This window comes from Ambystoma mexicanum, chromosome 2p (assembly GCF_040938575.1).
Source record: "Ambystoma mexicanum isolate Mex_15411 chromosome 2p, UKY_AmexF1_1, whole genome shotgun sequence".
Lineage (NCBI taxonomy): Eukaryota > Metazoa > Chordata > Amphibia > Caudata > Ambystomatidae > Ambystoma > Ambystoma mexicanum.
Window position 1 is genome coordinate 596,453,347 of NC_090923.1, and position 16,780 is coordinate 596,470,126.

General features: G+C 46.6%; 1 protein-coding gene across 1 annotated transcript in view; it reads right to left on the bottom strand.

Moving 5' to 3' along the window:
* RAD54L2 (RAD54 like 2) overlaps positions 1–16,780 on the bottom strand; it is a 1,748,428-nt gene that overhangs the window by 472,163 nt on the left and 1,259,485 nt on the right. Inside the window, exon 14 of the mRNA XM_069644107.1 lies at positions 4,483–4,601. Coding sequence (XP_069500208.1) covers positions 4,483–4,601 — 119 coding nt within the window. The remainder of the gene's footprint in view (positions 1–4,482; positions 4,602–16,780) is intronic.

A 16,780-nucleotide genomic window follows, 5' to 3' on the forward strand; every position in this document is an offset into this window, starting at 1 on the left:
TCCCCCACCTCTTTACTCTCCACTGGTCCAATCAAGCCCTCAAAAACCTCCTTGTATACGTGTTAAGGCGGCGTTCTCTTCTCTGCACAGCCTCAAGTGGTTGGGCACTATCCTCCACTCTAGTGACTTACTCTCGGTCTCCCTCTCTAGAAGATATTCTTCTTCTTCCTAGCAAAAGTATTCTCTTTGGGCTGGCTGCTTTTTATAAACTGTCTCTCCTCCGTTTGGTTGCACCAGAGCACTATGAGCTGGGCTGCAATATGATTGGCCCATAGCTCTGGGGACAAAGGGCTTTGCAAGGGGGCTGGCTGAGGTTATATCAAGGTCTGTCGCTACTTTTTCAAAGGTTCTATGGATAGGTGAGATTTCATTCCCTCCCCGCTGGGTCCGTCATATGATGGCTTGCTTTAATTTGAGTGCTTCTGTCTTCCCAGATGTCATTTACCATTCATGAAACCCATTGGTAAGCAGTGGAAGCTGTTTATATGTGGAACGCTTTCGTCACGAGTAACTGGCAAGCCTAGCCGAGGAACAACAGGGCCCCTCTCCCCTCGTTGTGGTGAACGCCTGTATGTTTTCAGGCCTTTGATTTTTGTTTAAACTCTATTCGTGGGAGACCGGCGGGCTGTATGATTCCCACAAACCTGTTTCCATGAACACTTTTGGCAGTGTTGATTCTAGTGCCAAAGGGGAGCAAAACCATTGGGTTGGGATTAAGCGTGAAGGGATGGGGATGCCCTTACATGAGTGGAGGTGGATTCCCTGTAAAACTAGGCGCTACCCCAGTTAGCTTATTGCAGCGAGAGAATCTATACTCCACTCCCACCCCCTTCACCCCGGTTCTCTTAAATCCAGCCTTTCCACCAGGTTGTGCTCTATGGGCATTTTCACACCGTTCAAGGAGTGGGATCGCCCAATTATTGGCGGATGGGCGGGCGCTTTCCTTTCAGGATTGTTGTTAGGCCTTTCTCCTCCCAGAGTCGGCAGTGCATCAGTACATTCAGCTTCAGCACTGGCATAGTGCATCCCATCTGACAAGCGGGTTGGGGGGGAAGACACTAGGGACACCACTTCATTTGAGGACCTGTTTATCAGCGACCATCCTGCCCGGAAGAACTTTATTTGGGATTCTTAATGGGAAACGATTTGGCCCCCCAGCACGCTTACATGGTTAATTGGGAGAAAGAGATGGGACAGACTATTGATGAACTATCTTACATTAAGTTTAGGGGCTCCAAGTCTTCCCGTTGTATTCAACTCCGAGAGAACAGTTACAAACTTTGTCCCGGTGGTACCCTAATCCTGCACACCTCCACAAAATGCACCTTATTGTTCCTCCCACGTGCCAGAGCTGCGGTCAGGCAGGGGGCTCCCTCCTGCACATGTGGTGGTCCTGACACCTTATCCAACAATGCTTGAAAGACATTTTATCCCACATCAAGAGCATACTGGGGTGAACCTCTCGTTAGATCCTGTACCTACATTGCTGGTTGACTAGGCGCAGGGGGGTTTGTGGGGTGTTTATAAGCTGTCTGGTAGTAGTGCCCGACTTACTACACAAATGTTGCAGCAGCCGGAATTACACTGGCTCACAATTGGAAGGGGTCAGGGCCCCGGATGCCTGCGAGTGGTGGCATTGGATCTAGTTCTCATTAGCGATGGACAAAATTGATGCTGCAAATAATGGGGAATTTTCCAATTATCTCGAAACTTGGCATCCCTTCATTGATTTTTTGCAGACTATTGACTTCCTGCATAACATCATAGGCCCCAGAAATGGCAGCATTTATGATGGTTTGATGTCAGAGTGACTTTACAGGAATCTCCTAAGGCTAGCCGGGATTGGTCGACGGCAGCCCCATCGGTTTACGCCCTCCCCCAGGAATAGCAGTGCCCCATGTGTGAATGCATATCCCACGCCCCCAAGCATGTCCTTGAACGAGTTGAATACTGGTCGATGCAACAACCCTGTGGTACTGCTTTGTCTAGGTTGTGCTTTTTTTATTATTAGTTTATTGTATTGGTTTGTGTTCCAGATCTGCCCAGGCCATGCGCTGCTGAGAAGAAGCCCCTCTATGTTCTTATCTGCTGATTCTGTTTGTTTGACTGTCTATACTGGGAGCGGTAGGACTTCTATTTGCTCACCTGACCACTGTTGTAAAGGGCCTCATGTGTCATCCTGTGCTTGTTGTAATTTGCACGTTTTCTCTGATCGGACTTTCTTTTGCTTTGTTAAAATGTAATTCGATCTTGTCCACCAGGTTAAGAGAAAATGCATTTTTTTCTGAAGAGGTCATTCAATGGATATCATCCTTCCTAAAGGATAGTCAAATCAAAGCTGATCCCATGCTTCTATTGTACGGAGTCCAACAGGGAGCAAGCGTCTCTCCGTGTTTCTATAACATCTTCATGATCCCCTTCTTCCAGATGCTGGAAGGGGAAGGGATCGTGTTTGCCAACTACACGGATGACACGCAATGCGTCCTACCTATTTCAGGAATATATCAAAAGGATGTTTTCATTGTTATCTATTCGAAAATACAAAATTGGATGGTGTCCAATGGTTTGGCCTTGATTAGTGCCAAAACTGAACTTCTCCTCGTAGGCTCCCCAAGTAAATTGGATAAATTAGGAGCAGAATATAAGAATGTCAACCGGGACAATTGTGTTATCAAAACTTTGTCCAAGTTTAAAACTCTAGGCGTATGTCTGGATAGACATCTAAACATGAAGGCGCAGGTGAATAGCCTCGTCAGCCTCCTATTTCCTCAAACTCTTCCGCCATCTTTGCCCGCTCATTTCTGAAAAAAACTCAGAAACACTGGCCAGAGCCATTATCGGCTCAAAATTAGACTATGTATGACTATGTATGCAGTCTTTTGGTGGGTACCCCCAGACTGAGATCCATCGCCTTCAGGTAATTCAAAATGGGGCAGTGAGAGTGGTGAAGGGCCTTAGCAAAAGAGATCATGTCTCTGAGGCCAGAAGGAGCCTTCACTGGTTACCGGTTGGAGAAAGAAGTCAATTTAGGCTTCTTTTTATCACTCAAAAATGCATTGTGGGTCAAATGCCATTATATCTGAAGGAAGCCATAATCGTGAAGGATAAGGGAAGGTCACTTAGATCAGATAACTCGAATATACTTATTGTACCTCGGCATAAGACCAACAAAACAAGGCAGGGGTCTTTTGAAGTAGCGGCTCCCACAGCTTGGAATGCCCTTCCAACTTCAATAAGATGCTGGTGTCAACAGAGCTTTTTTACAAAAAGCTGAATACATTACCTTTCGCCTAGAGCTTTGCTAGTTGCGATAACAGACAACTCAGAGTTCTGTTGTATGTGTAGTTCTGTTCAGTGTTTGTTAGTCTGCGCCCATCAGCCTTCGGGTACCAGGTGCGCATTACAAATGCCTTAACATAACATAACAATAAAACTTTCTAACAAAAGGACAGGCACCCAGACTCACTCAGCCAATTTCTATCAAGATGGGAGGAACAGAAAAAGGATACACCTCAAAAGGCAGTCCTCTCTACAAGTTGAGCCAACACAAAAACGATTAGGAAATACCGTCTAAAAACACGGACAGCTACCTCCCTACCCCCAAAAGAAGACCCCAGCCTGAAACCATCTTACCGTAAAAGATGCCTATGTATTACTAACACCAATTCAGGGAAAGCCACTAAGGACAAGCACCCAAGCACAAAAAAAGATTCGAAATCCCACTAGAAACACTGACAGAACCTCCCCAAAAGACCCCAAACAGCCTGGAAACTTCTTACCAGGTGCTTGCTGTACAGGATGCCTATGGACTACTGTATGGAGAATCATCCTGTGACTATCTACTATCCATGGGCAGGGTACTTCATCAAACAGGGCTGCCGTTCTCCCAATGCTGGCCCAAAACCTAACCTTGCTAATATAGAAAAATGGGCATCATCCAAACATGCCCAAAGTGGGATCACTTCTCAAAAGTATTTGCTTCAGTTACTAACCTGCAGTACCAATGTATAATTAAACAGGACATGTGGCCTCATCTGATACTACTATATTGTGATGACAAACGTCTCTGACAATTCTCCTTAAACATGCCATTCAAGAATATCGTATACTGTTTCTTTATTGAGATTTGGATAAGCTCTGCCAATGCACTCAAATCCTCATCCAAGATCCACCTGATATTTCTGTATTTTGAACCTTTGCATCTATCCCTATGCACCTGAGTTCTAACTTGCAGAAATGCCACAGAATCGGTCTGTATTATGATGCTGATCTGCCAGTGCATCTCATTACTCAGTTCAGGCACTACCTGGCATTTCTGTACTCTTACTAAATACAACAATAGCACTGCAGCTTAGTCCTGCCCTTTATCATCTAATGCAACTCTCAAATGTACTTAAATACATGTCCGACTCACATAATAAAGGCAAATGAGACAAAAAGAAAATGCAGAGGCAGTTTCTTGGGGAAGCGCATGGTACTCACTGTAATAGTTGATATTTCGCACCCATGTCTGCTCCCCATCACCCTCTGTGCCAGGTGAGGTGGGCCTAGGCCTTTTTGCCAGGAACTCTTCAATGACAGACAATGTAGAGAGGCTCTGGCTGCAAAAAAAAGTAAAAGCCTATTAATGTGACAAATCATATCTCACCCCTGTGGGTCCCATGGCACATTACACCGGCTGTAGAGTAGTTTCATGTGGGTGAATCAGGCATGTTCAGGGGTCGATCTGTGTAGACTCTCAAACTGTTACCATCAAGGAAATGGCTAACTTATCCATCTGACCACCTTGCATACTAAACTGATAGAAATGGCAAAATAAAATCAATGGTGAGGTAATGAATGCAAGGAGAGTAGAGTCCCAATTCTGATGATACAAGAAGTGAAAACCTGCCAGGTAGTTTGCCTTGTTAAAGTAAAGATTAATAAACACAAATTGATTTGAAGGAAAAAGCCTTTGCCTGCAACAATAGTTGTGCAGCTTGATATCAACCCTTTACCTATACACTAGGCAGTTGTAAACAGGAAGTAATTTTCCTCAGACCTGTGATTTATCCCACATGTAAACGGTCTTGAAAAACACCTTCTACCACATGACCAAGTAGCAATCCTTTAATGGATTTCCCTATTGCTGCTAGTATTGAGTTGTGATGTTGGAAATGCATTGGAGGGACAGGGCCTCCCTGTCCTTGTTCTGTAGTCCTTTTTCATTTGTGTTCTGTATTGTTTTCTGGCCAGGAGTCCATGTGGGACTCCTGGCAGTGCAGCTCTTCCCATTTTTGGTTTGATGTACAGACCCATGGGATACCCTTATGGCACCCATGGGTGGGGTTACAACCCTGTGCCCCTATTGTATGTTTTTGGGCACCTGTGTGTGGCCCACAGAGCAGGGTATGGGCTGGTGGCAGTTCCATGTTGAATTTGGAAGGTGCTCTGAGTATCCTCCATTTTGGGACACCCAAATCAGTTGATTCCTGACAGGAAACAAGATGGCCCCTGTGGCCTCTTGCTTCCTATTGCCTGTTACCTTGTTTTCCCAAAGATCTGGGAAGCCTCGACTCTGTCCCTTCCCCCGACTGGCTGTTGGGTGGAAGTTCCATATATGGTATTGTAGAGAAGTCCAGGCCAGACTGGCTGGAGCCTTCCCAGCGACCGTATGTTGTTGGTACACCCTGTGGGTGGGACCTGGGTGAATGGAGTGTGTGACCAATATGCACTTCTTGTTGTTTCTGGTATGAAACGCAATGACTGAGACAGCCCTGCCCGAAACTGGTATGAATGCAGTGTGTAGTGTTGAATGACTGGGTACTTGTCGTAATACACATTCCTTGTTGTGAGTGTCAGAGAGAGGAGAATGGCCTGAATGCACTGTATGCCTTATTGGCTGACTGACTGCTGAATGCCCTTCTTAGTGATTGGTTGCCTGAGTGTGAACCAGCAGAATGAATGGGAGATCAACAGTTTATCTGGGGGCCACACTGCTAGAAATCGTTCAGAAGCTGAAGTCGAAACTGATGCTTGATCTCAAAGCCGAGCCTGAAGAAGGTTGACTGCTGGTACCTTCACCGCAATCTGAAAGCCGCCGTGATGTCCAGACTGATCCAAAAGAGGACCTGGTTAGGCGCCCTCTTCCCGAGCTCCGAGGGACCATCAAGCACCACTAACCTTCGCCAAAGCTCCCTGGAAGTCAGACCCTCGACAGGCTGCCGTCCGGAGACGGGGATCGCTGAGAAGTAAGAGAGACACCGGATATTCCGTCCATCGTCGTCGACCAGGGTTCGCAGGTTTGCTATAACCGCTGGAGGACCATCAAAGCCGTGTTGCCCAGAAGCGGAGACCGCTTGACACCGTGCCATCGACGCCTGGAGCCGCAACTCTCCACTGATTAAGACATTGTGATTCCCGGACGTGCTTGCCCGCACCGCCGTCCGCCTTATCCCGCTGGAGAATGCCCAGCCGTCGACACGCCGAGGAGCATCTGCCGGTGGGTTTCCTGCCGCCCAAAGACTGTAAAGACACTGGACGACTCGACGCCTTTGCAGTCCTGAACTATCGACATCGAGGTGCCCCGCATGCCTCTTCCTTGCAGGATGTTGTCGACGAGCATCGCCAGGACCAAAGCTGCTGCCTCGACGCCGAGTTCACTTTCTTGGAAGACCATCGACGATCCGTGGATCCTGCTTTAAAGGGAGTCACTCAAGAAGGATCCCTCGACACCACCTCGAGGAACTCTGCTATTCCAGGTACATTGGGGTGGTACAAACATTTTAGAAGGGAATAAGACTCATTGAACAATATATGGACTGGGCTTGTAGTATATCTTTATCTTACAGGTTGCCCAGGTGGGAGGGGGGGAAATCTCCACACAGAACTGTGTCTAGGTAACGGGGCCAGCATTTTGCCAATTGTTCCAACCAACTGTTTTCATGCTATATCTATTGTTGGTTACCTTTATTAATTGATTTGTGTGACATTTGTCTAGAGTACAGTTGATGCACCAGCCCGCATCACCTCCTGAGAAGCTAGGCCTTGATAGCTCATCTATTGCTACCAACAATAGAGAATCTTGGCTGGGGTCCTCTGTGCCTCTCTACCATAAAGAGAGCAGGAGTACAGACACCCCCCTCCAGTCTTTACATGCACTCATCACTCTTGTCGTCTAGCACAACTGGACTACTGAAATGCCATCTACATATGGCTCACTGCAAAGTCATTATATGAACTACAGATTGCACATGACTATGCTACCCACCTCATCCTTGGCTTGAAAAGATCTGATTATATACCTCGTGAATTGAAACAAAGTGACTTCAAGATCATTTTCTGGACTCTATGGTCCTGTGTCTCCTATATGACCAAATGTCTGACTTTGCCAGACACCTGCAGTCAGCACCGCACACTTGCTTGTTTTGTACCACCACAAATATCTGTCTTGTACCAGCAGAAATATTCATGTTAAGTGTTCTCCCTCTGGAAGTCGTAACATATTTTTGCCTCGAGATGGATTGCATAAAGTTCTGAGTATTGAAGTGAAGACTCGCCTATTCGTGGATGCTTAGGGATCTTCGACTTTCCTGATAACATTGGATCCCTGCAACCTTTCATCTGCAAGGTGGTGTTTAGTGCTATAAAAAAAGCACAAATAAAATGACTACATTGCTGTGCATCATCTTACCATCTAGTGATGGGTTTTGAAAGAGTACCTTGATTTTCTAAAACGATTCAATTCATCGTCTGATGGCAGTGCCATTTGCCTCAATATGATTTCAACTTGATGACCACAATACCCCACACACACCATTTTAGATTATTTGTAAAAGTTTGAAGTAGATTAGTGTTGATGTGAAAAAAGGTATTATGATTATCACCCTTTATGTCTTGGGGAAGTACTGTAGCTTAGGTCATCAGTGACTAACATATCAACCTGAAAAACTAAGGTTACATGTTAATTACTGCTTTCCTTTCATCAGTTTAATCTTTTATACATTAACATTTTAATACATTGTAAAGCAGTGTGCCTTCATTTTGATCCTTTAAACTACAACCACATTATTTTCTAGTAATATTGTTGAAACAGAAGTACTAATCTCAGGAATGTTCTCCACGATCTCCAATCAAGCTTTAGGCAAGGTGGAAGCACAGAAACCTCCTCATAGTACATTTGCTAAAACACTACCTAAAGGGGTAGTTCACTCAAAAATGTTATGGTTAAATATTGCCCCTAATTAAAAAAATATATTAACCGTTTTCAAAAAAGTCCCTATGAAAAATATGCTCCAAATGTGCCTCCAAGTCCTGCTTTACAAGGACTTGGAGGCATCCATTTTGTATACAGAAACAGTTTAATCTGCAGCAGTAATCAAGAAGGAGCTGCCTACTGGGAGCATAAGTGTGTCACTGCCGGAGAGCAGAGAATTAAAAAAACATGTTCACAGGACAGGCAGTCCTATGATTGACAAACTTAATACAGCAAGCAAACACTTTGCAAATCTGTAAAGCATTTGTTTTCTATATTAGGATGGAATACATAGGACAGCCTGTCATGTGAACGTGTGAGCGAGGCAAACACGTCCTGTTTATTTAACAGGATGTGTTTGCCTTCATCTTTCAAAAGGATTCCTGTGATCCAGCCCTTTTAACCATTCGATCCAAGTTCGAATCCGTGCCTGTGTTTTTTTATGGTGCATCACATTTTGTTTAAAAAAATATGGAATACATTGCTCAAGGTAATCGTATTTCTGGCGCTTGCATCTGCTTAGATTCACATGCTATGCATTGGCAGACATATAGTGGAAGCTGCAGAGTATTACAGTAGTTTTCGAAACTCAAAAATGGATGTCGAAATAGGGCGTGCCAGTAATACTATCCCTTGTGCGACGTCCCCTGTACCCATGATCCCTCACGCGAGTAGGTCCCTAAGATTGTATTTTTCTGACATGCGGTAGCATGAGGAGTAGCGCGAGTACAGAGTTCCCAAGCAGATAAAGCTCATATAACATCTATGCACCTTGTCTCAGTGGAGGATGGGTGGGCGCATGTTAATCTAAGCAGATACAAGCACCAGAAATACGATTACGTGAGTAATGTATTCCTTCTGATGCTTGTGAAATCTGCTTAGATCACATGCTATGCATAAATTAGCAAGCAGTGTTGTGAGAAGGTGTAGTGGCAAATAGAGGTTTTAGCACCGCTTGTCCCACCTGTGTATGTCTTGGAGTGTGTGTCAATGCAGTAGTGCTGAGTGAAGGTGTGAACTGACCTTCATGTAGCTGCTTCGCAAATGCTGTCTAATGGGACATTTGCAATAAAGGCTAGAGTAGCCCCAGTACCCCGTGTGGAGTGGGCTCTTGGGTGTAGAAGGCAGCGTTTTGTCTGATAATGAATAGCATAATTGCATACATTTGACTATCCATTAGAAGATGGCTCTCTTGGAAACACGTTCTCCATGTCTGCCTGTAGCCATGGAGACGAACAGTTGATCAGTCTTCCTAAGAGGTTTGGTCTTGTCTACATAGTAGAGAACCACCTTCCTAACATCTAGTGTGTGGAGTTTGACCTCAGCTGAGCTAGTTGGTTTCTGAAAGAAAGCTGGAAGTTCGACTGATTGGTTTACGTGAAATTTGGAAATGAATTTCGGGTAGAACCTAGGGTGAGTCCGTAAAACCAATTTGTCTTTACGGATGACAAAAAAAGGGTCCTGCACTGACAAGGCTTGGAGTTCGATGACTCTCCTTATGGAAGTAATAGCCACTAAGAAGACCGTCTTGTAGGTAATATGTGTAAAGGTAGCTTGATGCAAAGGCTCGAAGGGGGGTCCCATGAGTTTTGCTAGTACCACATTTAGGTCCCACCCAGGTGGGGGATTGGAGATTGGAGGATGTAGTCTCTTCACTCCCTCCATGAACACCTTAATGACTGGCACTTTCCACCATGAGACTTTACTTTAGGAGGTGGTATAGGCTGATAAAGCTGCTACGGGGACTTTTAGAGAATTAAAGACTAACCCTGAATCTCACAAGTGGAGCATGTGGGTTAGAATGTGTGATGGAGTAAATTCTATGGCGTTGATCTGCTTAGATTGGCACCAAATGACGAATCTCTTCCACTTGTGGAAATAGCAGTGTCTGGTGTTAGGATTCCGTGCTTCTTTCAGGATATCCATACACCGTTGTGGGAAATTAAGGTGACTGAACTCTATGACTTCAGGAGCCATGCTGCTAGGTTCAAAGAGTGAGGTTGTCAGTGTATCGTCGTCCCCCCGGGCTGAGTCAACAGGTTGACCTTGTACGGGAGCTTGATGGGATCGCACATTGCCAGTTTGCGCAGATGGGGATACCACGGTTGTCTCGCCCACATAGGAGCAACTAGGATGAGTGTCATCTGATTCTTGTGTAGCTTGTTCACTATTCTGCTGATTAAGTCGGGGGGGGGGGAAGCATAAGCAAATTTCCCTGACCAGTTCATCCATTGGGCGTTCCCCTTGGAGTCTGGTGGGGGAACCTGGACGCGAAGTCTGGGCATACTTTGATTTCTCTTGTAGCGAACAAGTCTAGAGAAGGGTAGTCCCAGAGAGAGAAGATGTGGTTTACCACGTCTGTGTGTAGCTACCACTCGTGTTCTTCTGGCTGAGGATCTCTGTTGAGAGAGAGTCCGCTAGAGTGTTGAGTACCCCTGGAACATGTTGGGGGGACAGGGACATCCCTCGTCTGAGTGCCCACTTCCATATTTCCTGAGCCAGTCTGGACAGATTTGGAGAGTGTGTACCTCCTTGCTTGTTGACATAGAACATTGCTGTGGTGCTGCCTGTTAGGACTTGACCGACTGGTTCGGGAGGTGTTTTTCAAAGTCTTGAAGTGCCTTGAAAACTGCCAATAGTTACAGTAAATTTATGTGTTTTTGTGCAGTCACAGGCCATGTGCTGTGTGGTGAAGGTAGTGGGCCCCCACCCAGAAAGTGACGAGTCGGTTGCGACGACCAATTGCGCTTCCGGTTCGTGAAAGGGTTTCCCCTTGAGCAGACTTTCCCTTTACCACCAGCTTAAGTTCTGAACCAGTGAAGGCGAAACAATCACTAGATAGTCACATTGACCACTTGCCTGAGTCCATTGTTTCATCAACCACTCCTGCATTGGTCACATGCGCAGGCACGCGTGGGGGACCAGGTAAATGCACAATGCCATCATACCTAGAAGACGCATTGCTTTGCGTACGCTTATCCAGAGACCGGCTTGATACTGGGGTATTTGCCGAAGCATGTTTTGTACTCTTTCCATGGATGGGAAGGCTAATCCTGTCTTTGTATCTACTACAGCTCCTAGGAACTGTTTGGATCTGTTTGGTACCAGACTTGACTTTTTCTCGTTTATTGAGAAGCCCAATTGGAAGAGAAGGTCTATTGTTTTCTGCATGTTTAGCTTGCAAAGTTGGTAGGATTGACTCCCTGCGTAGGAGCACTGCCACCACAGCCAGTACCTTGGTGAACACCCTTGAATCCGAGGCTATACCGAACGGCAACACTTTGAACTGGTAGTGCTGGTCTGCTACTTTGAATCTTCTGTGCGCTGGGAACATTGAAATATGAAAATAAGAATCTTTCATGTCCAATGTTGCGATGTAATCCCCCCGTTTTAACAGAGGGATCACTTCTTGTAGAGTTGTGATGCGAAATTTTTGAGTTTTGACAATCTTGTTTGCAGGGCGCAGGTCTAGTTAGATCTTTTTTGGCACAAGGAAGTATGTTGAATAAATACCATTGTTTACCTCATTGTACGGCACGACCTCGAAGGCGTCTTTGAGACGTAGAGCCTTGACCACCTCTACTAAGGTATTCCTTGGAGTTCTATGCAGTAACCTCCTGTCACCTTCGACAACATCCACTTGTCTGATGGTATCCTCTCCCATGCGTGGGTGAAGTGTGATATTCTTTCCCCGACTGGGGAGGCATGGGAGGGGACCCATAGTGGGGCATCATTGTTTGGAGGGTGTTCCTCCACCTCTGGTGGGGGAGCCTCTCCTCCTTCCGCGACCTCTGTGCTGACCCCTGGGGTAACCCTAGGCCGCCTGTTGACTATGTTGAACCCTGGCTCTGACTGTATCCAGTGCCTCTGAGTGTTTTTGGCCACAAAAACGATGAAAATTATTGCCACCCTTCTGGTTAGTCTGTTTGCTTGTTTGTCAACTGGCCAAGGGATTTAAGTGTTTTGTAATCCTCCTTGGTGGATTTAAGAGGGTCCTCAACTGCTTTTCCAAACAAAACATTCAGCTTAACAGGCATGTTGAGCAGGGTAGCCTGAGTTTCTAGTGTAAATCCCGACGGTCTAAGCCAGGCATGACGTTTCAGGATTGTGGCCTCAGCAATAACACGCCCAGCGTTATCCGCTGCATCCAAGTTGTTTTTCAGTAGGACGCCAGCTGTTGCTCTGCCTTCGGCAGCCACAAGGGAGAGTTTGGACTTAAATGGTTCTGGCGCTGATTCAGCAAAGGCTGTAACCTCATCCCACTTTGTGCAGTCGTAGCTTGCTAGTAAGGTGGAATTATTAGCAATGCATGCTTGGTATGCCGCTGAAGAGGCCATTTTCCTTCCCATGTTATAAAGTTTCTTACTTTCCTTGTGAGGAGCTTCGGACGAGGCCAAGGGGGTACCAGCTCTGTTGCAGGTAGTAGTACCTACCAGAGAGTCTGGTTTAAGGTAGCCCCTTATATACAAAGGGTCGGAAGGCTATGGTCGAAAAAGTTTTTCGATTCTGGGGTTTACTGTCATGATGCCTACCCCCAAGCATCCGGACCAAGCCCATCAGCCCCGGGAGCAGGCATCTAGATATTTAGTAAAACCTCAGCAGCCCCGGCTAGGGGCTATCTGGGTTCAGTCCTGGCACCTTAGGCGCCAGGCTCATAGTAGAAATCAGTCCTGGCGCCTAAGGCGCCAGGCTCATAGTCATTACTTACCTCAGGCAGACCATGCTGCAAATGACTCCAATCCAACATGAAGCCTGAAAGGGACCATTTTTTTACAGGGACTATTTTTTACTCGGGCCTGGTTCTAGGGACTTCTTAGCTGGGACTACTTTTGAGGCTATTTAAACCATGCCCGACCAGCAACACCCGCTCCGCGTTATTCTGCATCCAGCAGCGTAACGCTCACCGTGCCTGCAGCCTGCATCCAGTCTTCTGCCACGGCCGCCTCGAATCCGGAGCTCCTAAAACAAAGAGGAAAGAAAGGGACAAGGTTAGAAAACAAACTTATTTCTATTCCACCCCCGATTCTGGATCCATCTGGTCTCCGGACCTGTAAAGAACATCATTTCTGCACGCGCCGCACCTCCAGCGCCGCGCCATCCTCACCAGTCTTCACAGCATCCTTCGGGTCGGCGCTGCCTCCATCATTTCTTCGCCGAACTTCGGCACCTAGGAGACAAAAGAAAACCACAAGGTGAGCTGAGGGAACCAACAAATATAATTCTTACCACCATAGACTTACCTGATTTACCACCGGAGGCATCCTTTTGTGACTCCATATTTTCACATGCCGCATCTGTAAAGAGACAAAACACGTTTTCCACGTGCAACATTTACAGACAGCGCCGGGTAATACAGACTCTTACCTGAGCGCCACCAGCTGCCACAAGAGCATCTTTTCACGAGCCAGCTGCAAGACATGAAAGGAAGGGGGGAACAAGAGTGAACATCGGACATATTGAACTCTATGAACTTAATACTTACTGGTCCTCACCAGGAACCTCAGAGTCAAAACTCTCCGGAACTCTCCCGAGCCTTCAAACCAGTGAAGTAACTGGAATCGACGCGCCCCTGCAAATCCACGCAGGATGGAGAGCTCATCTTTCAAGAATATAAGGTGAGATTGCTGTGAGGGTATTTCGGAGGTGATTAGTTGGGGAGGACTGTGGGGGTGCCATCACTTGAATCCACAAGTGGCTAAATCCATCTCTCCACTTGCAGGAGAATATTTCTACGGGTTAAACAGACAAGATTAGTAGGGCATATCCAGTCAGTCATCGCTGCACTACGCATCACGTGGGTGGAGACCGCAGCTGTCCGGGTCCGACCGACGCCCCTGTGGGAGCCAGGTGAGCGTAACATTTACTGCCCTGGTCTGATTAACGATCTCTAAAGATGGTTGAATCCTTCTTTGTAACAACTTGAGTAGGGGTATAAAATGAGAAGTCGGCTTCTTATCCGCGAAGATGTTTTCTGCGAAATCTTTATCTGGTTGGGTTTCCTGTGTTTCAATCCCAAAGTGTTCAGCAGCCCTGAGTAGTATGTAATTGACTAGAGGCTGGTTGTCCACCGGGGAATCGGGTAAGGTAGGGTCTTGCAGGGGTGGAGAGTCCATGGCAAAGACTACCAATTCGGTGTCATCCTGATCATCACCTGCATCGTCGTCGTCAATGTCCTCATAGTAAGGTCATCCTCGTCTATGTATTCATCCTCTCCTGCATCCAGATCGTAAAGGTCAGAGGATATGCGAGGTGTCTTGTGGACTGATTCGTCATACATTGCCCCTGGGGGGTGTGACCTTTTCCCTGACGGCTGAGTAGACAAACTTGGTTGGGCAGATAGGCTTGACTGAGTGAGCACAGGTATTGTCTTTGAACTTGACGCCTGGGTAGTGGGAGGCGGGTTTGCCAGACTCTGGAGAGCCTGGTGGTGCTCTTGGAAAAGATTTGCTAGAAAAGTTATGCGCTGCATAACTAACCATATCTTGGGAAGACCAAGAAGCTGAACTGGGGATAATCCCCAGATAGGTAGAGGCAGGTGTAGGGGTAGAGGCAGGTATCTCACTATATAACTCCTCTTCCTCCAAATAGATAGGGTCAGGCTGATGAGTAGGATTAGGCTCATCTCTAGTGTCTTGTACAGGAATACTAACAGGTTCCTGTGGGGTAGTTGGCTGTTCCCTAGGTTTGTCCCTTTTATACCCTGGGTTCCTGTCCTTTTGAGGGGAACTGGATCTGTGTTTGTCTTTATGATCTTAGCTCTTGTGAGAAGATTTTTTTTAGAGCTAGGGACCGTAGTAAGGGCCTTGGGGACAATAGGTCGAGTCACAAATATGGGAACGGCTTGCTCAACGTTTTTTGACGTTGCGATGCCGGGCGATGGAGTTGAGTCCGGCGTCCTTTGTCTTAGCGGGCTTGTCATGAGGCGGCCACTCGGGGCGCAAAGAGGACCGTAAATTCGAAGATTTGCCCTTCGCCATCGACTCTCGGCGTGTGAGTACACTCACGTCGCCATGGGCTGTGTGCTTAGTGTGGGGATGTGTGGTGCCCTTGTCGCCGGGTGTCTTCCCCATAACAGGACCACCGGCCTGTCTGTTAGGGTCGGGGACTGGCGCTGAGGAACGTTGAGGTTTCCCGTCACCCTCACCGTCCGAGAGGACGGCGTCGCTGCCGTCGCTGGATGCCCCTTCTACGTCCATGGAGGCCCCGGCCTGCATGGCGTGATGGGCCAAATATTTTGTTCGTCTATCCTAGAGGGTCTTGGGTCGGAGCAATTTACAGGCCCTACAATGAGCCTCGTCGTGGTCTCGATGCAAGCAAAGGTTACACACCCACGTGCATTTTTTATTGCAGGAAGGACATAATTTAAAAGGAGTATGCTCCATAACGGGGGCAGGCAGCTGGGCGACTCAGGGAAAAGGTGGGAAAGATTATGTTATGACCACCCCCCACTCTCCCTACTGTAAGGCAGGGGCCTGATGGGCCTTCCGCGCCTGGGTCGTGCCATTGAGGTCTCCGGGCCAACGGTCAGTCTTGTCCTTTCTTGAGTCTTCACCGCATCGAGGCACAGCGTTGGTAAAGGAAAGAAAGAAATACTAATCTGAATACTTTGTAATTTAAATGGCGTAAACCGAAAATGCACTCCGCTTGTATGCGACTGCTCACGATGGCGGAAAGAAACAATCTGAGGGACCTACATGCACGAGGGATCATGTGTACAGGGACGTCACACTAGGGATAGCATTACTGGCACGCCCTATTTCGACGTCCATTTTCGAGTTTCGAAAAAAACAACTAATACTCTGCAGCTTCCACTAGATGTTGGCCTATGCATAGCATGTGATATAAGCAGATTACAAAAGCATCAGAAATATATATATATATTTGATGCAGCAGAAAACAAAGAGTCCGGTAATCAATCTCTGGTCCAGTGGTAGAAAGGGATAACCTCCACACGAGTCTCAGTGCTTTTTGTCATCGTTGCACATCAAAGAGCACTGTGAAAACAGCTAAGGATCTAGACCATTACCTGCTTTCACACTCTGAAATTCACAGTGAGTCTTTGCTGTGTTGTATAACACAGCAGCAAAGGGCACTGCAGTCACAATGGATTCCTTTGGTCCAGTGGTGAACGGCTAGACCCCAGTTGAGTGGCAGCCTGTCTTTTATTCCTGTGCATCGTTTTTTTTTTTAAAACAATCCTTTACACTCCATAAAAATAACACGCAGGGATTCAAACTTGGCTCTATTGATTGAAAGGGCTACCCCTTCACCACTGGGCCACAGGTGGCCGTTCCTAAGAGCAAAACAAACAAGCCCTGTTAAATAAAGAGGACATGTTTGCCTAGTTCACAGGACAGGCATTCTCTTATGAATGCCATATTAATACAAAAAACATGTATTGGTTGTAAACTCTTCAGAGTGGAAGATATTCCATAGAACAGGGTATTTGACCCAAGTTCTTTCTCAGTAGAAGGACTTGCACACTCCTTTTCAATTTTGTAAAACTTGGAGTTTCATTCACGCTAAGTAACTAAGGGAAATCCAAAC